Source organism: Trichechus manatus, unplaced genomic scaffold (genome assembly GCF_000243295.1).
Source record: "Trichechus manatus latirostris isolate Lorelei unplaced genomic scaffold, TriManLat1.0 scaffold00064, whole genome shotgun sequence".
Taxonomy (NCBI): domain Eukaryota; kingdom Metazoa; phylum Chordata; class Mammalia; order Sirenia; family Trichechidae; genus Trichechus; species Trichechus manatus.
The window spans coordinates 7,238,886-7,266,396 of record NW_004444000.1 but is presented as its reverse complement, the minus strand read 5'-3'; the positions used below and the strand labels follow the sequence as shown (position 1 = coordinate 7,266,396).

Genomic DNA, 27,511 nt, shown 5'->3' with positions numbered 1-27,511 from the left:
AAGTCTCCAGGAATTGACAGAATACCAATTGAGATGTTTCAACAAAGGGATGCAGCGCTGGACGTGGTCACTTATCTACGCCAAGAAATTTGGAAGACAGCTACTTGACCAACTGCCTGGAAGAGATCCATATTTGTGTCCATTCCAAAGAAAGGTGATCCAACAGGATGTGGAAATTATTGAACAATATCATTAATACCACACTCAAGTAAAATTTTGCTGAAGATAACTAAAAAACGGTTGCAGCAGTACATTGACGGGGAACTGCCAGAAGTTCAAGCAGGACTCAGAAGACGTGGAACGAGGGATATCTTGGCTGAAAGCAGAGAATACCAGAAGGCTGTTTACCTACATTTTATTGACTATGCAAAGGCATTTGACTGCAAGGATCACAATGAATTATGGATAACATTCTGAAGAATGGGAATTCCAGAACACTTAATTGTGCTCTTGGGGAACCTGTTCATAGACCAAGAGGCAGTCATTTGAACAGAGCAAGCAGACACCGCATGGTTTAAAATCAAGAAAGGTGGGTGTCAGGGTTGTAGCCTTTCACCATACTCATTCAATCTGTTTGCTGAGCAAATAATCGGAGAAGCTGGCCTATATGAAGAAGAATATGGCATCAGGATTGGTGGAAGACTCATTAACAACCTGCAATATGCAGATGACACAACTTTGTTTGCTGAAAGTGAAGAGGACTTGGAGCACTTACCTATGAAGATCGAAGACCATAGCCTTCAGTATGGATTACAATTCAACATAAAGAAAACAAAAATCCTCACAACTGGACCAATAATCAACACCATGACAAACGGAGACAAGATTGACTTTGTCAAGGATTTCATTTTACTTGGATCCACAATCAATACCCACGAAAGCAGCAGTCAGGAAATCTGACTGGGTAAATCTGCTGCAAAAGACTTTTAAAGTGTTAAAAAGCAAAGATGTCACTTTGAGGACTAAGGTGTGCCTGACCCAAGCCATGATATTTTCAATTGCCTCATAAGCATGTGAAAGCCGGACAATGAATTAAGAAGACTCAAGGAGAATTGATGCCTTTGAATTAAGGTGTTGGTGAAGAATACTGAATATACCATGGACTGCCAGGAGAATATAGGCAGAGTGCTCTTTGAAAGTGAGGGTGGCGAGACTTTGTCTCACATACTTTGGACATGTTATCAGGCGGGACCAGTCCCTGGAGAAGGACATCATGCTTGGAAAGGTAGAGGGTCAGCGAAAAAGAAGAAGTCTCTCAACAGGATGGACTGACACAGTGGATGCAACAATAGGCTCAATCATAACAGTGATTGTGAGAATGGCACAGGACCTGGCAGTGTTTCATGCTATTGTACATAGGGTGGCTATGAGTTGAAAACAAGTCGATGGCACCTAACAACAACAACAACAGTATTCTATTGTGTGTATGTACTACAGTTTGTTGATCATTCATCTATTGACGGGCACTTATTTCCATCTTCTTGCTATTGTGAATAACGCTGCAATGAACATGGGTGTGCATATGTCTACTCATGTTATGGCTCTTATTTCTTTAGGGTATATACCTAGGAGTGGGATTGCTGGGTCATATGGTATTTCTATTTTTAGCTTTTTGAGGAAGCAGCATACCGTTTACCAAAGTGGTTGTACCATTTTACATTCCCACCAGCAGTGTATAAGAGTTCCAATCTCTCCACAACCTCTCCAACATTTGTTATTTTCTGTTTTGTTTTGTTTTTTTAACTAGCACCAGTAATGCCAGGGTGAGATCATTGTAGTTTTGACTTGTATCTTTCTAACGGCTAACGATCACCGGCGCTTTTTTCATGTGTTTGTTAGCTGTCCTAGGTGTCTTCTTTGGTGGAGTGTCTGTTCATATCCTTTACCAATTTTTTAATTGGGTTGTTTGTCTTTTTGTTGTTGAAGTTTTCTATAGATTTTAGAGATTAGACCCTTGTTGGATATGCCATAGTCAAATTTTTTTTTTTTTTCAGTCTGTAGGTTCTCTTTTTACTTTTTTGGAGAAGTCTTTTGATAAGCATAAGTATTTAATTTTTAGGAGGTCCCATTTATCTAGTTCATTTTCTTCTGTTTAGTGGTCCTTTCTTAATCTTCATGCCACTTGGTCTTTTCTTGCTTTTGACTCTATGCTGTGATGATAAATATTAGTTGAATAGAAAAATAATATATCTTTCTGGGTTTCTTTTCATATCTTCTCTTGTCGCTGCCCCTATTGACTAGCTCATGGGTTTAACTAATTACCATGTGGTAATATGTTGCTTTACTCTTCTGCCACCCCTGATATTTGAGTCTCTCCATGCTTTTCACTATTTTCTTGTTTGTTTTTCAGTGAATCACCAAATTGGTGAAATTAGACAGATTTTAATATTCCTACTTGACAGCGAAGGAAAGAGAACCCCAACTGATGAAGGGACTTGCCCATAGTTACACAGTTAAATTAATGACAATTTCAGAACTAAGACCAGAACCCAGGATAATTGGTTCGGTAACACTGAACAAACATTTGTTGAGCGCCTCCGCTGTTCAGGGACATTGTGGCATGGCATACCAAAGAAACCTGTAGTCTACTGGGGAATAATTTGGGAAGCAAGAGCCATAATGGGAACGGCACCCTGGGATTCAAAAGTGGATGAAATAACATCCAGTTGAGCAGAGGAAGAATGAACACGTGTTCAACAGGTAGCTACTGGAGACAGGGCATTGAAGTCACAAGAAAGCATTAAAAAGGGCTCTGTGATGAAAAACTGTGGGTTGTCTTTGGGGAATCGCTGATTCTGAATCGGGCAGAGGCCAGTTGAACCACAGGCAGCTGGACATGTAGGGGTGTGGTATGTGGTACGGAATAAAGTTGGAAAATGTAGGCTCCTTCTCATTGCACCACTCTGCTTACGCTAAGGACATTGTCTCTTCCTTTTTACTGCCAGTTTCCTGTGGGTAGAGATCCTGTCCTCTACTTATTTCGTTGAGCCTAAAGGGACTAATCCAGGACTCTGCAGAGACTGGATGCATAAGTCACAGTAAGCCTACTGAAAGGAAACAAAGCTGGCGGGCCCTCGCCATGGCGGTGCCGCGGCAGTGGTGAAATGGGACAGCCGAACGCTCCGCAGTTGAAGTGGGAATACAAGCGGACCAAGAAAGCAGGGAGACGCAGGCCTCTTGCTAGTGATGTTAAACTGAAGAAAGAAAAAGGATCTTTTCCTGAAACACACGAGAAAGGGGAATTGAGCCTCAAGGTCAACATGGTGCTCGCCCCACTCGGTCTCCAGTTGGAGGCAGCGATCCCTGGCTTCAGTGAACGCTGGGAAGGACAGGAAAGAATGAGGCCTAGGGCCTAGAGACGAACACGATGGGAATCAGGGACGACGCGCCCAGCACAGGAACCCGAGAGCGGAGGAAGGCTGCCTCATTAGCCCTTCCGCTGCCTCAGGGGAGGCCTTCTGTAAACAGTCCTGGACTCACAGCAATTCATCCTGTTTTTAATGAAACCATTTCCAGAACGCAAAAGAGGGCGGTACCCAAAGGAATCTGGAACAAACACCCAGCAGGGCCAGTGGAGCCGCGTCTGTTTGGATCAGGCGGCCGCAGACTGACAGACTACCGCAGCACTGGCGGATGGATGACGGTGGGCGGCGCCGCGCCGAGCTTCACGAGCCGATGCCGCCCTGCAGCGGCTGGAGGCTCCGCGCGGTGCAGCCCAATCCGCCTCGCACCGCCCCAGCCTCGCGGCCGCAGGATCGCAGCGTGGGCGGGGCCGTCCGCAGCTGGGGGCGGGGCCTGGCGGGACGCGAGCGACTCGCCGCGGGTCGGCGCGGAGTTGGGCGGGAGCGGCAGACTCCTCCGCTCCCTGATTAGGCCTGGGCGGAGCAGGGGGCGGTGCCTCGGGAGGTTCTGCCGGACGGCATTGGGCACCGCGGAAGGAGGGCTGTGGTTTTGTGAAGTCAGTTCCGGTTGGTGTAAACCCCCTCGGGGCGGCGGCGAACGGATTTCAGATGCTTCTGATTCGCGGTGTGAGAAGCTGAAAGCAGTTCGTCGTGAGAGTTTGGAAGCCGAGCGCTATCGCCACCGGCGAGGGGATGGCGGTGACCCGGACCGCGGCCACTGCGGCCATGGGCAGGCTTCTGGTCCTGCTGCTGCTCGGGCTCACAGCGCCTGCAGCGGCGCTGGCCGGCTACATCGAGGTAGGGGCCGCGCGCGCTGGGGCGCCGTCTCCCTCATCTGCCCGGGGGAAGCGGCCTGGGGCGGGCGGCTGTCCGCGGTGGGGGCGCGGTGCGGGGAGGGTCTGGCGCTGCGGCGGTCTGGCCCTCTCCCGCCTCCGCTGCCGCCGCCTCCCGCTTGGCGCAGTGCTTATCCTGGAGGCCGGCGGCTCCGCCACTGCAGAGGCCAAATGAAAGGCATCGGGGTTGCGGGGAGCCGGCGGTGCGGGGGCGGTGCGGGCGGGCCTCCCTGCCCCCACTTGGCGCCGCGGCCCCGCAGGTCGTCGGGGATCCCTGCGAAGCCGAGGCTCCAACCCCGCCCTCCCCCGGGACAATGTAAGCCTCCCGCTGCGTGCTCCTGCGGCTCCGCCGGTTGCGGGCGCTGCTGCTGCTGCTGGGATCTGCATCCAGACCTTTGTGCGCCCGTCCCTCCAGTGGGCGGCCCGGTGGGGACCGGGAGCCAGGCGTCCCTGCTTGGCCACCCCCTCCTTACCTCACCGAAAAGCGCGCTCGCTCTCCGGGTTATGGGAGCGCCTTTCTTTAGGGAGATCCCCACCTAGAAGCAGAGCCTTTATTGGCAAGGCGGATTTTGCTTTTTGGATGCATGCTTTCTGGTTTTCGCCCTTCTCAAAGTAACCTTGATGCCGGGGAGCGGGTAAATAGGCTTTGGCTAGACTGTGAGAAAGGTCTGCGTGAAGCAGCGGGTGTGCGTCTCTGCTTCCTGGGGTGCCCTAGGAGTTGGGTTGCCTGCCTTTCAAATAAAAATCACTGCTACTGGTATCAGTCCTTTGAGGAGAATTGTTAAATATAGCAGTTTGCCGAAGTCTAATAACTAGCGGGAAAAACAGCCTGTGGTGTTTGTGTTCATCCCTTTTGTGGTGAGTTTTAGCGAGTAAGGAAGGTACCTATTAATGCTTCGCAAAAAACACCTTTTTTTAAGTCATGCTATGGTGTATGTCTTCAAATTTAAGTATTCTGCATCAGAGGCAGCTCTGTAAACACCTTTGTGCCGTGAGGTTCGGTGAAGTGACTTGAATTTCTTTGGCGATTCACGGTAATTGAGGCCACTGGAACAGGCAAGGTTGCTTTGGGGTTGGAATTGGGCTGGTTCTGCAGTGTGGTCTGGAGTGTGTGCGGGTTTACATAAACCTTCTTGTTGCCGAGGGAGACGTGGAACTTTATTTTTACTTGCCTCTTAGAAATAGTGCTTGACCTGTCGGACTGGAATGTGTGTTTCTAATGTAGTTTATTTCTCATCCCTCTTCACTATTTTAAAAATTAGAATTGATTTGTGGGTACTTGGCTGATTTCAAAGAGCCATGAGACTGGACTTGATTAAATAGATATTGACTGGCAACTTTCTAATAAAATAAAAGTTAGAGTGTGTCCACTTCTAGAGAATGTTTAAATATCTCCACGGAGAAAATAAGAAAAAACCACCCTCACTGAAGGAATGGCTTAAAACGTTTGCATTCGTTCTGCTTAAAGCTTCATGATGCTAGGGGGAAAAAAGGGGGGGGGGTAACTTAAATAGAAATAGTGATTATGTATATAAACTGCTTTTAGATTATGATGTATTTTACTCTCCGCATAATGGTTAGACTTACATCCGTGATGCCCAGTATCATGTAGGATGAAACCAAGCTAAATCGTTAAGATGAGAGGTTACAAAAAAAAAAAAAAAGATTTGAAATGGAAGAAGGGCAGGGGGTCAAAACCATGGTTCACACTTTCACCCCATGTCCCAGTGCTGTGAGCATCTGAAGGCACTAATTAATTCACAATGAAGTATCCGTCATTTTCAAAGAATATCACCCTTTCAGATTTAAGCAGAATGTAGATAGGCATTTGTATGCCTGCAGAGAAAGAAAAAATAATGCGAGAATTAGTTGTGAATTAGATTTGATTGTTAGCCACAACATCGTTCGTTTGAAGAGTCTGGCTGCACAGGAAATAGGAATTAAACATTTCCCCAGAATGGTTTTCAAGTGTTATTCTGTGATAGCTCCCGTTCTTTGGAACCATATTTTTGCCCACACTTACTAAATTATCTTTCAAATGGTTTCAAAACAAGCTGCTTTTCCTTTTGTCAAGCTGTCGGAATTTTATTCATATATATGTAATTCGATTTTGTTTTTCTGCTGTCTGGCAAAGGACTGTCTAAGCCTTACATTAGATGAGAATGGCGTAAATCAAATCAGGATGTCTTTCAGAAGGTCCTCGTTGAGATTAGCCAAAGGGATTCTAGCCAAATCCCTGATCAAGTTGCTTGGCACAGAGTTATTGATTGGAGAATCTTCAGTGTTGCTTGGTGTTGACTAAATTAATCTCTTACACCTGTTTAAAAAGGAAAAAAAAAAGAGAAAAAATCTCTTTGTACCCTGGGTCACTTCCTCTTTTAAATCCCAGACAAGTTCTGTTGTGTGTATGTCCCCATTGGGGAGTCTCAAGACAGTATTTGTGCTGAAACCCTGTAAGCTGAGCTTCTGAGAACCAGAACTCACGGTTCATTCTACAACATTTGGAAGTGAGTGGGTCGTTTGATAGCCGAAATTAATCCCAAATTAAGGTATGATTAAGGTAGGACAACTGTGTTGCTTTAAGTTAGTCCTTCATAAGTGTTTTTATTAGCACAATTTTTGAATCCTGCTAATTTCCCTCCTCGTAAAGTCTTGCTTGAAGTTGGTCCAGCATAATCTTAAATGTTTTATTAGGACAGTGCTGAATGTTATTATTTTTTCTTTCAATTAAAAATAATTTCAAATTTACAAAAAATTGCAAGAACTTTGCAAACCACTCTTAAACCCTTTCCCCAGATTCACCAGTTGTTAACATTTTCCCATCAGCTTTTGCTTTATCATTCATTCTGTTATTGTTGTATTTTTTGATGAACTATTTGAGAGTAACTTGCATATGTCATGCTCCTTTACCCCCTGAAAACTTCAGTGTGTTTCCTACAATTCAAAGACATTCTCTTACAAAGCCACAGTACAATTATCAACTTAAGGAAATTTAACATTAATATAATACTTCCATGAAATCTACTGTCTGTAATCCAGTTTGTCAGTTGACCCGATAGTGTCCTTTACAGCATTTGAAAACATGGTTATTTTTAAAGCCAATGAGCTTTGAATTCTTGGAAGAGTCGTTTATTTTTCCAAATACAAAAATCAGATTTTTAACTTCTGATAATGTTTTGATTTTGAAAAATCAAAAGTTAAAAACATTTCAAGATTCTTTAATTCAGTTATCTTATTCACCTTTACCAAATTCTTAGGCTTTTATGTTTTCTTTTTAATATAACAAGAAAAATTATACAGGCAGTACATACCCATTGTAAAAATTTAAAATTATGAACAATAAGAAATGAAAAATAACCTGAAATCACATCCAGGGAAGTCTCACTGTAAACATTTAAGAAAAAAATTTTTTTTAAATTTTACTTTGCAGCAAACTAGCTTCTCATTGAACAATTATTACACATACTGTTTTGTGACATTGGTTGCCAACCCCATGACATGTCAACATTCTCCCCTTGTCAACCTTAGGTTCCCCATTACCAGCTTTCCTGTCCCCTCCTGCCTTCTCATCCTTGCCCCTGAACTGGTGTGCCCATTTAGTCTCGTTTTGTTTTATGGGTCTGTCTAATCTTTGGCTGAAGGGTGAACCTCAGGAGTGGGTCACTATAAACATTTTGATGTTTGTATCCTTCCAGATCTATCATGTACATAAATTTGATGAAAGTAGCCAATATTGCATGTTGAAGCTGGTACCTGGCTGTTGTTGTTTTGAGTTATCCTGATATGAACTACTGAAGGACAATATTGTAAAGTGTTCTGTGTTACAGATAAGTAAGGGTACATCTTTGTACAGTAATTGTGGTTTCTGTGGAGGAGGGCAGTTGAGCTAGAATTCTAAATTGCCTATAATTCAATTTTCATGAGTTGTTTTTTAGTGAGATAAACTAGATTACCTTGAGGCTGAATTAAATTTTGTGTAGTGTACCTTGATTTACGGTCTGAAATGGAGAGTGAACCATGCAGGTGCATTGAAACCTAGATGGCTTTTATCACTTTTCTGGGTTCCAGTGCTTTATAGCAAGTATAACTGATACCTACAGGGAATTTTTCTTACATAAGCATCATGGAGGCTTTTAAAACATAACTAATCCGTCGTTTTTAAAATAGGAAGATTGGAAAACTAGCTAACTTTTCATTTGTTACTCAGCCATCCTACCAGTGTTCATTGGGCCGCTGTTACAGGTTTCTGTGCTAGAGCTGAATAGTGCAGTAGTGAAAACAAATGTTTATATCTTTTTTACTCTACACGATGTGCTTGCTTGTGCTTTCTAGACTCCACCCCCAGAGAGCTCAGTGAGTGCACCTGGGATGCTCTTGTTCCAAACGCTCCCAGGTGGTTCTAATACACCAGTAGAGGAAAACAAAACAAAATTCTTGCCAGCAAACCCCCGCCCCCAAAACAAACAAACAAACCACATTTGGGTACATTATCATTTAGGTCCCCAAACAGTCTGGTGAAGTAGATATGCTTATCTTTACCTCAAAAGTGCATCAGTAAAGGCCAGGGTCTTAAGATCACACAGCAGAGCCAGGGTAGGACTCCGTCCTGTGCCAAGTCTTGTGTTCTTTATCTTTCCTCTGTATTAGGGTGTTTCATAATGTCTCTCTTTTGGTTATAGATTTTCTTCCGCTCATGTTCACCTGTCTTTCCCACTACCAAAAATCTAATGTGAATATTTTCTTTAAAAAGAACTAATTTCATAGAAGTTACAATCTGTCGTGAACCAGTATACACCAAACTGTTAACAGTGGTTGTCTTTGAAGGATAGAATCACAGGGAACTTTGCCTTTTTATATCTGCCATTGGTTTTTTTTTAAAACCTTTTAATGCTTTTGTATGTAATGTGCAAATTTTTAAAAATAATAAGCTTGTTTCATTTTTGTATTCTGGCCAAAAATTTTAAGGAAAAAAAAAAACACCCCAACTTATATAATAAATATGAATCCCTGTGAGGGTCTTGTCAAAATCAGGTGTGGAAGGAAGTATTTGTGAGATAAAAGGCTACCTGCACCAGATTTGCAATCACGTGCCTAGTTGAAAGGTAAAACATTAGGAAGAGGTTCATACAGTAACCAGTATGACTCTGATAAGATTGTGGTTCAGAAAAAAAGTGAACACTATTTGGAGTGGGGCCCCTCTAGGGTTGGTTAATTGAACAGCTCACCACAACCTTTCTACTCTGCTGTCCTCAGGCTAACTCCTCTCGTGCCTGCAGAATGGCTGCTGCTGCTCCAGAGGACACATTCTGTCCAGTAATATCCAGAGGAAAGAGACTATCTCTCTGTGTATCTTCCTTTAAGAGGGAAGAAACCTTTCTCAAAACCTACCAGCTCAAGACCCGTCAAATCTCATTGGACAAATTTGTATCAGATGCCTGCAGCCAAACCAGGCATGGGCAGGGGAGTGGTGCCGCTTTGGTGAGGCTTAGACTTATCAGGACCTGCCTTCTGAAGAGGAGGGGGATGCATACTTGGATCAAGTTGGTTCAGTTGGGGAAGGAGGCTGTGGAGGTTGGGTAGACAACAACAGTTCTGCTACAAAGGGCTGGCTGAAAGGAGAGAGGTCATTTATCTTTACCGACATTATCTGTAGGTTAATGAAAGGTAGCTGGCGAGATTGAGCCATAGGAGGAACCTCTCCCACAGTTTGTCCTGTGAGAATCTCAGCACCTCGTTTTGAGGGACAGTACTGTCTGGAACAGAGTGACTGGAGTGGTGAAGAATATGAAAAATCTGAAATGAACCATAGATGAACTCTAGGAGAGGTATTTAGGGAAGAAGAAAACATTTGGTGGTGGTGGATAACTATTTTCAAATATTTTATACTTCGTCTTTGAAAGACTCGCCTGGGCTGAAGTGGGATTTTTTTTATATTTTACCGCTTTAATTGTCAATTTTTCCAACACAATACAGTGAATAATATAACAAACACTCATATATCCACCACCCAGTTTTGGTAAATCTTGACATTACATTTCCTGTGTTCTTGCCTTTTTAAAAAGAAACACAGCATTCCAGATAGAGACATAAAATATTATAGCCAGGATAAATGCCTTATTTGAACTTTTCTCCATCTCATTAACCTTTCCAGAAGTAATTCTTATCTGGAGTTGGGAGCATTCCCATACATGTTTCCATGCTGGATTTCTAAAGAAGCTTGCTCAGGCTCTTAGAGTTGTAATAAATATTTGATGAGCAGTGCAGAGTGTTTATTGTTTGAGCATATTGTGGTGATAAAGGAGGTAAGAGTGCTGAGGTGTTTGTACTGAAAGTGAAGACAGTGCCTTACTCTTGAAGGCGCCAAGTGTACAAGAAGGCACTGTTTCTCCCGTCCCTGCCCACCATTGAAAGCCCTTGAGTGTTTTTGAGCATTTTTTAGTATATAATTTTACTTTTCTTGGTGTTGAGAATATGCACGGCAAAACATACACCAGTTCAACAGTTTCTACACGTACCATGTCGTGACATTGATTACGTTCTTCGGTTGTACAATCATTCTCACCCTCTTTTTCTGAGTTATTCCTCCCCCCTTATCGTAAACTCACTGCCCCCTAACATTCCTATCTAATCTTTCCAGTTGCTGTTGTCAGTTTGATCCCGTATTTTTTGAGACCCCTGAATTTGAACTTCTAGCCTCCTAAACTGTGAGAAAATAAATTTCTGTTTGTTAAAGCCACTGACTTGTGGTATTTCTGTTGTGGCAGCACTAGATAACTAAGGCATGTACTTGAGTGTGGATTTTAAAAAAACATTTCTGCTTGTAGAGCCTCCTAGATCTGTGATTTGATGTTTTTCATCAGTTTTAGAAAGTTTTTAGCCATTATCTCTTTAAATATTGCTTCTGCTTAGTTTGCTTCTTTCTTCTGAAACTCCAAATACATATGTCATGGATTGAATTATGTCCCCCCAAAAATGTGTGTATCAGTTTAGGGTGGGATTGTAACACCACCCTTACCCAGGCCATATCCCTGGGTAGTTTCCCTGGGGTGTTGGCCTGCACCACCTTTTATCTCTCAAGAGATAAAAGGAAAGGGAAGCCAGCAGAGAATTGGGGACCTCATACCACCAAGAAAGCAGTGCCTGGAGCAGAGCGTGTCCTTTGGACCTGAGGTTTCTGCTCAGAGAAGCTCCCAGACCAAGGGAAGATTGATGACATGGACCTTCCTCCAGAGCCGACAGAGAAAGCCTTCCCCTGGAGCTGACGCCCTGAATTTGGACTTGTAGCCTACTGGACTGTGAGAGAATAAACTTCTGTGTGTTAAAGCCATCCACTGGTGGTATTCTGTTATAGCAGCACTAGATGACTAGGACCACACACTTCTGTATTTTCTACCCTCTTTGTCTCTACGTGCTTCATTTGATAGATTTTCTTCTGATCCATCTTTCTGCATACTGATAATTTCTTCAGGTGCATCTGTTTGTTCTGTTAAACCTCTGTGTTGAGTTCTAATTTCAGTTACTGTAGTTCTCAGCTCTGTCATTTAAAGTTGGTTCTTATCGTTTCTATATTACAGATGAAATTCTCAATCTTGTCTTTTGTGTCCTTGAACATGATAAGCATAAAGTCTGTGTCTCATAATGCCAGTATTAGGGGCCTCTGTGAGACTTTTCCTGGTGTCTGTTTTTTCTGCTAACTGTGGCTTTATGCCTGTTTTAGAGATGCAAGAGCTGAAGCATGCAGGCAAAGTAATTTGACCAGTGTCACAAATCAGTTAGTGGTGAGCTAGCTGTGAAATTTATGTTAACTGAAAGAATGGATGGCCTGGGTTAGATGCCTGGGGAAGGCCGTCTCAGCTCAGCATGGGGGCACCAAGGTCTATGGAGACGGTTACCAGACAGTCCAGAACTTAGGCACAAACTGGAATAGGTGATTCTTAGGAATCAGAAAAAATCTGCCTTTTAAGTTTCCCCTCATTTAATATACTGAATAACTTTCCAGGCCATTAAATATTTTACATTTTTTTCAGTTGAAAGACCCTTCGGATGGTTTGGGGCATTTGAACTCCCTGCAATTTTAAATGGTACAACAGTCACCTTTCTAAATTGCTTTTATTACCTTGCATTTGGATTTGAATCTTAGCTGATACACACCCATTTGGAGTTATTGCATAAGGGTACGGCCTGCCAGGCTGCGGCTGACTTTTGGCAGCAGTATTGGAACAAGTATTTGAATATTTGATTGCATTTTGACCTTCAAGAATGAGGGGGGAAATGGGTAAACAAAAATGCTTATCTTATTGATAAGCACATGGTTGGTGCTTGCTTTATAGAGGTATTCTGAACTTAGGGGAACATTCAGTGGACTTAATCATATAGGAAAAGTTAAGAAATATATATAAAATGCTGGAAATATGTTTTCAAGGATTTTTTCCCCACTAAAACCCTGGGAGTAATTGATATTTGTATATTTTATCAGCTCTCTAGTGTCAGAATCCAAAATAACATGCATGACATGTCTTTGTAACTTGCACATTTTCAGGAATACGTTGCATGCAATTATTTATTTGCGTCCTTTATAACAAGACTTTATTTTTCTAGTTTTTCTCTAATGTACGTAGCACTTAGTGGTTTTAAAAAATATTCTTTTAGCTGTATCTCAAGTTGGCATTTAATAGAACCTTTGGATATAGTTTGTTCAAAAAATGGAGGGTTTCTGTGGTAATTGGTTCATTTGAAGTTCTTCACAGTCCTCATTGTTAACCTACATTTGTTAAGTTGCTATGTGCAGGGCACTGCGACAGAACAGGTAACCCCATAGTTGAAGGCGCTGTATAGTTCCTGAGGTGCCAAATGAGAAATGTGTTTTATGTTGGAAAAATGATAGACAACACTATTCCAGATTTTTTTCTTTTTAGATAGTTTTAATCTAGCTAATCTAGATTAAATAATTTTCTTAGCTATTTAAAGAGTTTTCTTCCAGATATATCAGCTACAAGAAAGACATAAAAGTTTCTCTATACTGTACAACGCAAATGTCGTAGATCTTTTAAGGTAAATTATTGTAGTCAATTTCCTGTGGTTGACGAAATGCAATGAATTTTAAGCTGAGTTTCGGGCGTTAGGTTTTTTGGTGAATTTTATTCTTCTTAGATTAACTGCCATTCTCTACAGCCTTTTCCTTTAGATATAAATGGTAATCTCCTCCTAACTTTGATGCCTTGTACATAACCTAAAGTAGAGAAAACCTGTAGCCTGCAGACAGCCTGTGGCCTTATGTGTGCTTTTTTTGATCTTTTATTTGGCCTAACTTTGTTTCATTTGTAGTGTTTTAAATTCTAGTTAGAGATCACCATTTCCAGGTAACATGGATTTTGTGTAAAAATTCCTTTCCAGCTTTTGAAGAACTTGGAAGATCTGGTAGCAGGCGTCAAGCAGCGGCAGGCCCCCTTGAGTTGGCAGGAAGGCCCCGTCTCCCGAGGCAGGCAGAATGTGGGTTGCCACTTTTGTGTTGCACCCCCATCTGCTTCTGTTACTTGTCTCTTGTTTTTTTGAGAGCCACATTTTTTATTTGTTAATTTTTGCATTTGAAATATTCTGCAGTAACATCCTTGACCTGAGATTCTTTACCATAGTCTTTATCTACTACACAACTGCGACCGACGACTTTATGGGGGTTTTCCCTCTGTCAGTTTTACAGAGACGGCTGACTCCCCTAGTTTCTTGTCATCAGCCTTGATCAGGCTGATGTGGTGTGCAGCAGAGGGCCTCCACTAGCCTGACACACAGACCCAGCACAGTTGGATAGAGGTACACGAAGAGGGGCTTGCGCTTGTCTGAGACTTCGGCGGCGAGGTGAGTTCTAGGAGCCAGGCCTTCTTGGATGAGGAGGGCGGTCTGTAGTGTCTCTGGTAAAGCGATATTGACGTCCATTATACCTCCAGCAGCAGTGGCTGCTTTGCCTGTTGTGGCAGTTACTGATGGAGCTGAGTCTTCAATACGCCCAAGCCTTCACCCTTGTGCTATTTGACAGTGTCAGGAAAAGAGCTACAATAATTTTTTTTTATCCATGACAGATTTCAAGTGAACTAAAAATGACATTTCTCAACAGAAACTTCTTTACTTGGCTGGTTAGACTCTGCCCCACCCTACCCCTTTTGAAGAGAATTTCTGCTTAAGGCATTATTAGTATTTTTCTTAACAACTTTTTCTCCTTCTTACAGCAACTCTTAAGAAAAATGATTATTTGGAACTTTATTAGCTTCCTTAGGATCTACAGTACTAAAATATCTTGCTGGGCTATCATTTTGAAAGATTAATCTTATGAATTGATATGTCATGAGACTGAATGTTGGTTTGTGTTGTTTTAAAACAATAGGATAGTAATCAGGACAGATTAAAATGATTTAAGTAGTGCTTTTAAAAGATTAAATGCAAAGCACGTATTCAGACCTGCTAATCTCCTAGCTGAACAGAGCCATTACGCGTGGTTTTACATTTGTATAATGTAGGGAGTGAAGAAACGGAATTTATCCCAGTGTGGTAGAAGTAAAAGGCATACTGTAGATCATCCATCGAGCACTAATCCCTACTGGACAAACAGATCCTCATTAAAACATCCCTGTAGTGGTCTCTGAAAAGCTATAGAAAATAAACTCTGAGTCAGGTTTAAGGTAGTGGTGGTTGCTTCCCTAAGCATTATTATTATTTGGAAGGCAATGTTAGAGGCATACTGCTTTTAGCATTCTTTTTACTTCAAAGTTTGTGAAGATAAATTTCATTCAGATGTGTTAACATATCCTTATTTGGCACATTTTTGGATTTTATGAGAGAAAATGTTTTGAAGAAAGCAGAGAGATTCTTACATAGACGAAGAAGTGTCAGAAAGATACACAAATACAGCGAAGCCTGAGAAACCAAGAATCTGTGTAAGGCAGAAACCTGACAGAGAAGGAAATCTCAAATATTTTCCACTAAAATGAACGATAGAAAAGTGGTAAGACTACACCCTGTCAAAAGTGAAAAACTTGTTAGACCTGGAAAAACAAGACAGCCCCGTCGAGTTCCAGTTCTCGCAGGTTTCACTGCATTGCATCATTTTATACCAGTGTAGGTAGAGTTCATTATTGGCCAAGTAAAATATTGTCAGGTTAAATATTAGTGAGACTGATAGTTACCTACGTAACTGTTAGTCTTACATACTGTTGGAAAATTTTTAAACCAGTATTTTCATAGGGCCAAGGAAGTCACTTTAACCTAATATAAATACTTCGTTCTTTTCTGTCAAGTAATTCAGCCTGTTTTCGTCCTGCCATTAGGTATTAGAAATGAGTTACAACAGTTCTTCCATTAAACTACTTAATTGCTGTTCCCAAGAGATGCTGGAGATGAAAGAGAAGCTCTGAGTCATTGCTAGTAAAATCAGTGTGAATTGACCAATTTGGCCTTGGGTACTAAGTTACCAGGCAGTATTATATCTAAGTAGCTACTTGACCTGCCAGTCTGTGCAGGGTTCAAGGTGATCTAGTTCTGGTATCAGTCACCTGACTTGTAGGACAATAGTTTTAGAAGAAAAACTGAAAACAAGGAGCAACTTTTGTAGACCAAGTGTGTGTGCTACACGAGTTCTCGTATCTGCTGAAAAGCACCTCAGTGTTTGAATATCGAAGAAACCACTTCTTCCCTTTTTGGTAGGGGCAATATGTTATGTTGGCAGAAATGATTTCTCTTTGCAGTATTTGGGCTGGCATATCATTTAGAGGCTGATCTAAGTACCACTAACACATACCAGACCCTTTACTTTTTACGTATTTACTTTATTAACTCTTTCTGTATGGGTGTGTGTGCTTTAGGTAAAGTTTACAGAGCAAATTAGTTTCTCATTAAACAGTTACTACACATACTATTTTGTGACATTGGTTGCCAACCCTGTGTTGTGTCAACACTCTCCTCTTCTCAACCTTGGGTTCCCCAATTTCTGTTTGTCCAGCTTTCCTGTCCCCTCCTGCCTTCTCGTCCTTGCATCTGGGCTGGTGTGCCTATTTAGTCTCGTATACATGGTCGAACCACGTGTTATTGTTTGTTTTATAGACCTGTCTAATCTTTGGCTGAAGGGTGAACCTCAGGAGTGACTTCGGTACTGAGTTAGAAGGGTGTTCAGGGGCCATACTCTCGGGGTTTCTCCAGTCTCTGTCAGACCAGTTAAGTCTGGTCTTTTTTTTTTTTTTGGTAATAGTAGTGGTTAGTTTTTTATGCGCTGGTTTGGTTGTTGGTCTTCTCACACTATATTCAGTATTCATTAAGTGAGTTTTTAAAAAATGTTTAAGAAGTACACACACGTTGTTGTTGTTAGTTGCTGCCAAGTTGACTCTGAGTCATGACGGCCCTGTGTGTAACACAACAGAAAGTCGCCCAGTCCTGCACCATCTTCATCGTTGTTGGTGTGTTTGAGTCCACTGTGCAGTGCCTTCCAACCTGGGGGGCTCATCTCCCAGCACTGTATTGGACAATATTGTTGGGATCCATAGGGTTTTCATTGACTAGTTTTCAGAAGTAGATCGTCAGGCCTTTCTTCTTGGTCAGCTCTGCCAAAACCTTCCACCATGGGTGACTCCTACAGGTATTTGAAATCCTGGTGGCGTAGCTTCCAGCATCATAGCAACATGCAAGCCACCACAGCATGACAAACTGACCAACTGGTGGTGAATATATAAATATAAGTAAGTAAATAAATAAGGTTGTGGATTGTAATGATACATTAAAATAAAGCCTATTTGGATACATAAAATCAGTGTAGCAGGGTGGTTTGTTTTTTGGTTTTCTTTTTTTTTTTCTTCCAGAATAAACAGTGAAACCTGAGAGAGCTGGAGCTCTAGAGGACTGTCCTGTTTTTCTGAATCTCGAAAATTTTCCACCTTTGAGGGGTGCTGCGCCTTACCACTTTTCTGTCATTCTCTGTTATTGGAAGGTATTTGAGTTTCCTTTCTCTGACAGGTTTCTGCCTTACACAGGTTCTGGCTTTTGCTGGTTTTGTTGTAACAGTTTGGCATTTGGTGATGATTGCCATTCTCTGGTTTACTTTTTTGACTTGCTTTTATAGGGTATCTGACTTCAAATTAATATGATGTATTATTATACAGAGTAACTGGTTAAATGTGGTCTGGGCAATGTCTGTAAATCATCAAAGGAAGGAGATATTTTAGCACAAGGAAAGGATGGTTTGATTGCTCCAGGAAAAAATGATTAGATGAAATGTTTAATAAAAGCATTCAGGGGAAAGTTGCAAGCACCAGTACAGAAACATCACAGAATTTTCCAGAGAAGTTAGCTGAAATTAGGAGTAAGAGATCACTGAAGATGTTTCAGGAAAAATGCCTGACCTCCTTCTTGACTTGGTTGAGGCAGTCATGTACAATTTATTAACAATGAAAATCATCCAAACTTACACCTTCTTTTTAAAATATAGTTTCATTTACTGTTGTTATTGAGACTATACACAGCAAAACATACAGCAGTTCAACAGTTTCTACACGTACAATTCAGTGACGTAGATTATATTCTTTGAGTTGTGTAACCATTCTCACCCTCCTTTTCTTTTCTTTTTTTTTAATTGTACTTTAGATAAAGGTTTACAGAACAAATAGTTTCTCATTAAACAGTTAGTACAATACTGTTTTATGACATTGGTTAACAATCCCATGACATGTCGACACTGTCCCTTCTCGACCTTGGGTTCCCTATTACCAGCTCTCCTGTCCCTTCCTGCCTTCTAGTCCTTGTCCCTGGACTGTTGTACCCCATTAGTCTCGTTTTGTTTTATGGGTCTGTCTAATCTTTGGCTGAAAGGTGAAACTCAGGAGTGACTTCATTACTGAGCTAAAAGGGTGTCCGGGGGCCATACTCTCGAGTTTCTTCAGTCTCTGTGAGGCCAGTTAAGTCTGGTCTTTTTTGTGAGTTAGTTTTGTTCTACATCTTTTCTCCAGGGCTGTCTGGCACCCTTTGTTGTGATCCCTGTCAGAGCAGTCGATGGTGGTAGCCGGGCGCCATCTAGTTGTACTAGACTCAGTCTGGTGGCGGCTGTGGTCACCCTCCTTTTCTGAGTTATTCCTCCTCTGTTAACATAAATTCACTGCCCCCTAAGTTCCTGTTTAATCTTTCCAATCACTGTTGTCAGTTTGATCCCGTATAGATAGTTCTTAAAAGAGCGTAATGCTCAAGGCAGACATTTTTTACTAGTTAAGCTAAACTATTATTTGGTTTTAAGAAGACTTCAAGATATCTTTTTGATTTAAGATTTAAAGATTAGCTCAAGGCAGTAGTTTCAGGAATTCACCCAACCTTCGTGGCTCCAGGAAATCTGGAGTCCATGAGAATTTGAAATTCTGTTCTGCACTTTCCCCTTTTTGATCAGGATTCCTCTATGGTGGAATCTTTGATCAAAATGTTCAGTAATGGTAGCTAGGCAGCATTCCAGTTCTTCAGGTTTCATGGCAAAGGAGGCAGTTGTTCATGGAGTGGCAATTAGCCATACATCCATTTTATCCTCCTCTTCCTGACTTCTTCTTCCTCTGTTGCTTCAGGCAAATAGAGACCAATTTTTTGTGCCTTGAATGGCTGCTTGCAAGCTTTTAAGACCTCAGGCGCTAGGCAACTAACTAGAAGGTAGAACAGAAGCACTAAACAGGTAATTAGGCCAATTAACTGGAATGTCTTGTGAAACCATGACCCTAAACCTCCAAACCAAAGAACCAAATCCCATGAAGTGTTTGGTTGTACATAAGCAGCCCCAGCAGCTTCTCTTTTTTTTGTTGGTCGTTATTGTAAGTATATCACACAACTTTCGCCAGTTCAACTTTTTACAGGTGTGCAACTTATTGACAGCAGTTACAGTAATTGGCTTTGTAAACCTACTGTTAATCAGCAACATGTTTCCATCACCATTAACCCCGTTTTCCGCCTCCTTCCCGCCCCTGGTAACTACTAATAAATTTTGTTCTATACATTTGCCTTTTCTCATCTGTTTATATGAGTGAGGTCATACAATATTTGTCTTTTTGTGATTAGCTTATTTCACTCAGCATAATGTCTTCCAGCTTCCATCCATATTGTAGCATGTATTGAGACGTCATTTCTTGTTTTACGTCCTACTTTGGTGAGTAGCGTCTGGGGTCCTAGAAGTTTGTAAGCGGCCATCTAAGATACTCCACTAGTCCCATGTCATCTGGAGCAAGGGAGAATGAAGAAAACCAAAGACACAAGGCAAAGATTAGTCCAAAGGACTAATGGACCACAACTACCGCAGCCTCTGCCAGACTGAGTCCAACACAGCTAGATGGTGCCTGGCTACCCCCACTGACTGCTCTGACAGGGATCACAGTAGAGGGTCCCGAACAGAGGTGGAGGAAAATGTAGAACAAAACTCACAAAAAAAGACCAGACTTACTGGTCTGACAGACTGGAGAAACCCCGAGAGTATGACCCCTGAGCACCCTTTTAACTCAGTACTGCAGTCACTCCTGAGGTTCACCCTTCAGCCAGAGATTAGACAGGCCTATAAAACAAAACAAGACTAGATAGGCGTACCAGCCCAGATGCAAGGATGAGAAGGCAGGGGACAGGAAAGCTGGTAATGGGGAACCCAAGGTCAAGAAGGGGAGAGTTTTGGCAATCAATGTCACAAAACAGTATGTGTATTAATTGTTTAATGAGAAACTAATTTACTCTGTAGAGCTTCATCTCAAGCAGAAAAAAAAAAGACTTCATTTCTCCTGCTGGCTGAGTAGTAGTCCATTGTATGTATGTACCGTATTTTGTTTATCCATTCATCTATTGATGGACATTTAGGTTGTTTCTGCCTTTTGGTTATTATGAATAGTGCTGCATGAATATTGATGTACAAATCTGTGTCTGAGTCTCTGCTTTCAAGTCTTTTGGGTATATACCTAGGAGTAGAATTGCTGGGTCATATGATAGTTCTATTTTTTGTTTTTTGAGGAACCGCCGCACTGTTTTCCATAACGGCTGTACCATTTTGCGCTCTCATCAGCAGTGGGTAAGGGTGCCAATTCCCCATATCTTTGCCAGCATTTGTTGCATTGTTTTTTGTTTTTATCCTAGCGATCCTAGTGGGAGTGAAATATATTTCATGGTGGTTTTGATTTGCATCTGTCTGATGGCTAATGATACTGAGCATGTTTTCATGTGTTTGGTGTCCATTCGAATGTCCTCTTTGGTGAAATGTCTGTTCAAATCCTTTCCCATTTTATGATTGGTTTATTTTTTTGTTAAGTTGTCAAAGTTTTATATATATTTTGGTTATTAGACTCTTGTCGGATATATGGTTTCCGAAGATAGTCTCCCAGTTGGTAGCTTGTCTTTTCACTTTTTTGTTAAAGTCTTTTGATGAACAACGGTTTTAAATTTTTATGAGGCCCCATTTATTTATTTTGTTGTTTGCTGTTAGTGCTTTTGTAATTATATTAGATAATCCATTGTTGAAAGCTAGGCCTGACAGCCTGCCTCTGCTTTTTCTTCTAAGAATTGTATGGTTTTAGTTTGTTCATTTAGGTCCTTAATCCATTTTGAATTTGTTTTTGTGCGTGATATGAGGCATGGATACTGTTTCATTTTCCTGCATGTGGAAATCCAGTTTTCCCAGCACCGTTTATTGAAGAGATTCTTCTTTCCCCATCAAATGAACTTAGCACCCTTGTCAAAAATCTGTTGACCGTAGATTTTTACATTTATTTCTGGACTCTCAGTTCTGTTCCATTGGTCTGTGTGTCTGTTGTTAATACCAGGCTATTTTGATTACTGTAGCTGTATAGTATGTTTTAAAATCAGAGATGGTGAGTCCTCCTCCTTTGTTCTTTTCTTTCAGCATTGCTTTAGCTGTTCGGGCCTCTTGACATTCCATATAAAGTTGATGATTTGTTCTTCTGTTTCTGTAAAGGAGGCTGTCAAGATTTTGATCGGGATTGCGTTGAATCTATAGATCACTTTAGATAATACTGACATTTCAGACATATACTTTTGAAAGAAATAATAAGGTTCTTAGGGCAACAAAGGATACTCATGAAGATGTCATCTTCTCTTTGTACTTCACTAGATTTAAGTATTTAAAAAGCCCCTGCCAGTCCAGCCCATGAAGAAAATCACTCCAAAAGAGCATTTATGATTGAGAAACTTAAGTTTTAACATCATTTGTGTCCATTTTTTCTCTCTTTTCTTTTTTTTGTTTGAATATTTTTGTGGCAACACGTGCATTTCAGGAATAGAGTCCCAGTTTGTAAAACTACGCCTGTAGAAAGTGAGGTGTATTATGTACCCTTCATTGTGGCTCGGAGTCTTCCCATGGTGCAGATGGTTCAGTGCTTGGCTACTAACGGAAATGTTGGTGGTTTAAGTGCACCCAGAGGAGCCTTCGAAGAAAGGCCTGGTCACCTACTTCTGAAAAATCAGCCATTGAAAACCCTGGGGAGCAGTTTTACTCTGACACACATGGGGTCGCCTTGAGTTGGAATCAGTTCTATGGCAACTGGTTTGGATTTTTCTTTTTCTTTTTTTTAATTGTGGCTTAACTTTCAGCTGTCATTTAGTCAGACAGTAAGTGGAGGATCTCCCGTATGACAGAGATGGAGAATCTTTTGCTTTTTATTATGATTATTTTGTCTACATGATGTCTCTTCTACTAGGCCGTGACTGCTGGAGCATCCTCTTGAAGGCCCTTGAAAGTGTTTATTGACTTGAAACAATAATAGCTGAATCGACCGTTTCTGTGTGATGTGAACATTCTGTCATATTCATTGTGTCTGCTTTGGTTGTCTTGGAAGACCTTTGGATTTTGTTCTGTGGTTGTCAGAAGCCTGAGAGAGGTGTTTTTGAAGTCTTAACTGGTGTTCTGTTAGGGTTTTGTGGATCTGAAAAGTTGAGGGGTGAAAGAGAGTTACCCCCCAACACCCCTCCATAACCCACCAAATCCCTTTAAGAAGAAATGTCTCAAGGTCCATAAACCACACTGGATCCCTTTTAAGAAGAAACGTCTGAAGGTCCATTTTCCTGTCTAATTCCTGTTCATTATTTTTCTTGTAACCACCTATCTCTTTAGAACTAGCCTGACCTCTTCAGCTTTGTGACTCTTTAACTATTTAACTCTTGGCCGCTTGAGGATTTCTTAGGCAACCATCTGAGTACCCTGTTCTTCCCAATTACCAGAAACTCTTGCTAGCTATCATAATGGAGGAAAGAAAGTGCATTTAAATGGAATATACAGGTGAATTGCGGGGGAGGGGAAAGCCGTTTCAAGTCATTTCTTCCCTAGCATAATTTTAACTAAAAATTTAACAGAAAGCTGTTAATAAATAAATAGAAATAAGTACAAGCCACATATGTAATTCAAATTTTCTAGTTGACATCTTTTTTAAAAAGTAAAATGTGAGATTTTAACATTGTTTTATTTAACCCAATCTATCAGAAATGTTGTCATTTCCACATATAATCATGTTATCAAATCAACATATAATAAAATTAATGATTTTTTTGAATTATTTTTTCTGTATTTGAAGTCCTGCATGTATTTTACAGCACATCTGAATTTGCATACCAAGTTTTCATTGGAAATATTTAGTCTCATTTTAAAATTCCAGTAAATCTGGATTTTTTACTAACATAGCTAGCGCTATGTTATATCTAGCTGAAATTCTTCTTCGGCACATGTAAAAGATTCAAAAATATCTACGGCACAAGTTTTTCCTTTTTTAAGGCCACGAATTGCCTTTTCTTCATAACTTGCAAGTCCTTAGAGACAAAAATTTACCCAAAGTAATTAACTAATTAATACTCAGGGTGTTTATACTGTGTGGCTTCCCTAAAGAATTATAAATTCAAATTTTGAAAGAGTTGATCTTTGATATTGTTAGAAGGGTCTTTTTTATTATGATACGTTTTTACATTTAATGTGACTGGCTAGACCTTTCCCTGTCCTGGTTCAGAGAGAACTGCCTGAGTGGAAATTGTTCCGGTTTGGGCATGAGGAGACCTGGCTTCTGGTCCAAACCCATCTTGGTGACCTTGTACACAAACATCTACCTTGTGTACCTGGGCCTCAATTTCCCCACCTATAAAATGGCAGGTATATGGCATGCAAAATAGCAGTACCCTCAACTGTGTCCATATATGAAAGTGATCCTTCATTCGTCATTTAGTTGAACTTTCTACCTAGTTAATTTCCTACAGCAGTCTTTAGCCAAAATTGTGGTGGTACCATATGCTAGCAGATTGTATTGGAACCAGAAGATAAGTGGTGTAGCTCTTAAGCAGATTTGGATTTAAATACCTGAATTGATCCCAGGCACAGAGCTTCCTAAGTACCTAGTTGTTTGTTTCCTAAGTCTGTCTTCTTAACCACTTTTTAACCACTATGCAAACTGCCTTCTGGACAATGCTGATATTCTAACTTGGCTACTAATTGGCTAATTTTCAGAAGTAGATTGCCAGGTCTTTCTTTGAGAACCCTTAAAGTCATTGTCAGTTTACACATCTTACATACTTGTCAACACAGTTTGTTCTTCTGGGTGCTTGTGTATGTGTACGTTGTAAACATTTTTGATTGTTTTAGTCTTTGTAATTATCAATTTCATTATCCATCGTAGTTGTTCGGTCCGTTATGTAATGATATGTGAAGTTTATGGGTATTTCTGAAATCCGTGTCTTCTTGTTAAAAAGGGTTATCATTATTGTCTTGTTTCTTTTTCTAGGTTCACTTAAATAATATCATTACTAATCCATTCTCAAGTCTTAGCTAGCTTGGAGGTCAAATTTAGCATTTTGTGAAATTATCTTCTTTTTCTTTCTGACAGAATACTCTGCCACTTTAAGTATTATCTACTCCTAGTTCTTCAGCTGCAAACCCCGAATTGATTGTTCTCACATGTGTCTCTAATGTAGTTAGAACCATCTTTATTTACCTTTTAGACCTTTTTTTTTTTTTAACCTTGATGTCCTGTTGGCAAGTAAAATTTAACCAATTAAAAACCACATTCCTATAATTTCCCTCATTCGTGTGTTCTTCTCCCTCATGATTTACATCTTAATTTTAATCCAGCCACCATCCAAGTCATCCAGGCTTGTAACTGGAGTCATTTTGATCTCTCTTTCCCAGAGCTACTTAATTACTAATTCAGGAACACAGTCCCCTTGTCCATTCCCAGGCTGCCCCTCTCGTTCAGCTAATACCTCCCACCTGCAGTATTGCAGTGACCTGCTGCCGCCACACTAGTCTCCCTGGATGCGTTTCTCCTCAGAAAACCCCCAGATGGCTCGTCATTGCCTGCAGAAGGGACCTGGAACTCTGAGGACCTTGGCAATCTAATCCCAACCTCTGTTCTCCCCTCTAGCTGAGCTGTTGTGACTCCCTTTCACTCAGTTTGTACTCAAAAATGTCAACTTTTTTTTGAATTTTTCTCTTTCTTTATGGCCTCTTGGCCTTGGTACTTGCTTTATGATGATTCTTTGCCCATGACATGGCCTTATTCCGACCAGCTTTTTTTTCTGACCACTTTTAAAAATAGCAGCTTTAAACCATTGCCATCAAGTTGATTCCGACTCATAGTGACCCTGTATCGTAACAGCTTTATTGAGATGTAATTCACATACCCTACAATTCACTTAAAGTATGTGATTCAGTGGGATTTTAGTATGTTTACAGAGTTATGCAACCATCACCACATTCAATTTTAGAACATTTTCATCACCCCAAAAAGAAATGCTATACCTGTTAGCAGTCACTCCCTAGTTCTCCTAGCCCCACTGGCCCTAGGCAACTATTAATCTTTCTGTGTCTATAGATTTGCCTGTTCTGGACATTTCATATAAATGGAATCATACAATATGTGGTCTTTTGTGACTAGCTTTTATCTAGCATAATGTTTTTAAGGTTTGTTCATTATGTAGCATGTATCAGTACTTCACTCCTTTATATGACTGAATAATTAATATTCCATTTTATGGATATACCACATTTTGTTTAGCCATTCATCAGTTGATGGACATTAATTTGTTTCTACTTTGTGGCTGTTATGAATAATGCTTCTACAAACTTCCATGCACAAGTTTTTGTGTGGACATATGTTTTCATTTCTCTTGGGTATATATACACCTTCGAGTGGAATGCTGGATTGTATGGTAGTGCTAGGTTGAGTCTTTTGAAGAACTGCCAGATTTTTCGAAGGTGGCTGTACCATTTTACGTTCCCACCAAGAGTATATGAGGGTTCTCATTTCTCCACATCCTTACCAGCATTTGCTATTATCTTGTGTTTTTGATTCTAGCTATCCTAGTGGATGTGAAGTGGTATTGTGTTATGATTTTGATTTTTATTTCCTCGATGGCTAATGATGTTGAGCATCTTTTCATGTGCTTATTGACCATTTGTTTATCTTTTTTGGAAATATGACTATTCAGGTCCTGTGCTCACTTTTTAATTGGATTTTTTTATTGCTGTTAAATTGTAAGAATCTTTGTATATTCTAGGTGTAAGTCCCTTATCAGATATGTGATTAACAGATATGTTCTCCCATTTTGTGGATTGTCATCTGTGGGTTCAGTTTCTTGATGGTGATCTTTGAAAGCACAAAGGTTTTTTTCGTTTTGATGATGTCCAGTGTATCTTTTTTTGTTTTGTTCCTTTTGCTTTTGTTGTCATAACTAAGAAACGATTGCCTAACCCAGGGTCATGATGATTTATGCTTATGTTTTGTTCTAAGACTTTTATAGTTTCAGTGCTTGCATTTAGATTTTTGAGGTAATTTTTGTGTATGGTGTGAGGTAGGGGTCCAAATTCATTCTTTTCCATGTGAATATCCAGTTGTCCCAGCACCATTTCTTGAAAAGACTATTCCTTCCCCCATTGAATTGTCTTGGCATCCTTGTCGAAAATCAGTTGACCGTAAATGTGAGTGTTTATTTCTGGACTCTCAGTCCTGTTCCATTGATCTGTGTCTGTCCTCATGCCAGTACCACACTGTCTTGATAATTGTAGCTTTATAGTAATAAGTTTTTAAATTAAGAAGTGTGAGTTCCCCAACTTTGTTCTTTTTCAAGATTGTTTTGGCTATTCTGGGTCCCTTGAATTTCTATATGAATTCTAGGATCAACTTGTCAACTTCTGCAAAAAAGCCACCTGGAATCAATTTGAGCAGTATTGCCATCATAGTTCTTTGGGCCATTAATAAGTCTTCTGATGCATCAACGTGGGGTGTCTTTCCATTTATTTATTCCTCTTTAATTTCTTTCAACAGTTTTGTAGTTTTCAGAGTATAAGTTTTGCACTTCTTTTGTTAAATTTATTCCTGTTTTATTTTTTTGATGCTATTGCAAGTGGAATTGTCCTCTTCATTTCATTTTCAGATTTTTTTTGCAGGGTACAGAAGTACTTGACTTTTTTTTTTTTTTGGCTTTAACAAAGAGACGTTTATTTCCTCACAGTAAAGTAGGCTAAAAGTCCAAATTCAGGGCGTCAGCTTCAGGGGAAGGCTTTCTCTCTCTGTTGGCCTTCTTCTCATCAGTGTTCCCCCAGACTAGGACGCACTCTGCTCCTGGCACTGCTTTCTTGGTGGTATGAGGTCCCCCTGTCTCTCTGCTCGCTTCTCTCTTTCATGTCTCGAGGTTGTCTCAGGACACAGTCCAGCCTTGTAGATTGAGTCCTGCCTTACTAACACAACTGCCACCCATCCTCCCTCATTAACATCATAGAGGCAGGATTTACAACATATAGGAAAATCACACAGTACCAGGAATCATGGCCCAGCCAAATTGATACACACATTTTTGGGGGGACATAATTCAATCCATGACAGATAGGGTATTATGTTATTTATGTAGTGGTTCCTGAACTTCGCTGAATATTAGAATCACTTGGAGAACTTTGTAAAAATCCCAATGCCAGATAAATTTTCTTAACAATATTATTTGAGCCTTCACAGTTTTTTCTTTCTATCCCAATTTTTGTTAGAAATAAAATTACTTTAACATCATAATTTATGATATTTACATTTGTTGTAGGGGAAAAACATCATAAAGTTCAGTAAAGCAAAAGGAAGTTTTATTCGGCATATACTCAAAGGGCAGAAGTGGAAAGCAGACAAGCATGCTGCCACAGCCATGTCTGCCCGAGTCCAAAGACCATTACAGAATAGGCAAGAATGGGAAAATGGACAAGCATGCTGCCACAGCCATGTCTGCCCGAGTCCAAAGACCATTACAGAATAGGCAAGAATGGGAAAA

General features: G+C 40.7%; 1 protein-coding gene and 1 pseudogene across 6 annotated transcripts in view; one reads left to right on the top strand and one right to left on the bottom strand.

Annotated features, from left to right (window-relative positions):
• Positions 1 to 3,934: 3,934 nt before the first annotated feature.
• Positions 3,935 to 27,511, top strand: part of APLP2 (amyloid beta precursor like protein 2) — an 83,138-nt gene continuing 59,561 nt past the window's right edge. For 4 of the 6 annotated variants that reach the window (XM_004379323.3, XM_023734063.1, XM_004379322.3 and 1 more), the window contains exon 1: positions 3,935 to 4,199. In XM_004379323.3, coding sequence (XP_004379380.1) covers positions 4,095 to 4,199 — 105 coding nt within the window. In that variant the 5' untranslated portion in view covers positions 3,935 to 4,094. The remainder of the gene's footprint in view (positions 4,200 to 27,511) is intronic. The other 2 variants (XM_023734062.1, XM_023734061.1) reach the window with 1 other exon arrangement.
• Positions 11,536 to 15,355, bottom strand: LOC111821090 (40S ribosomal protein S12 pseudogene; annotated as a pseudogene).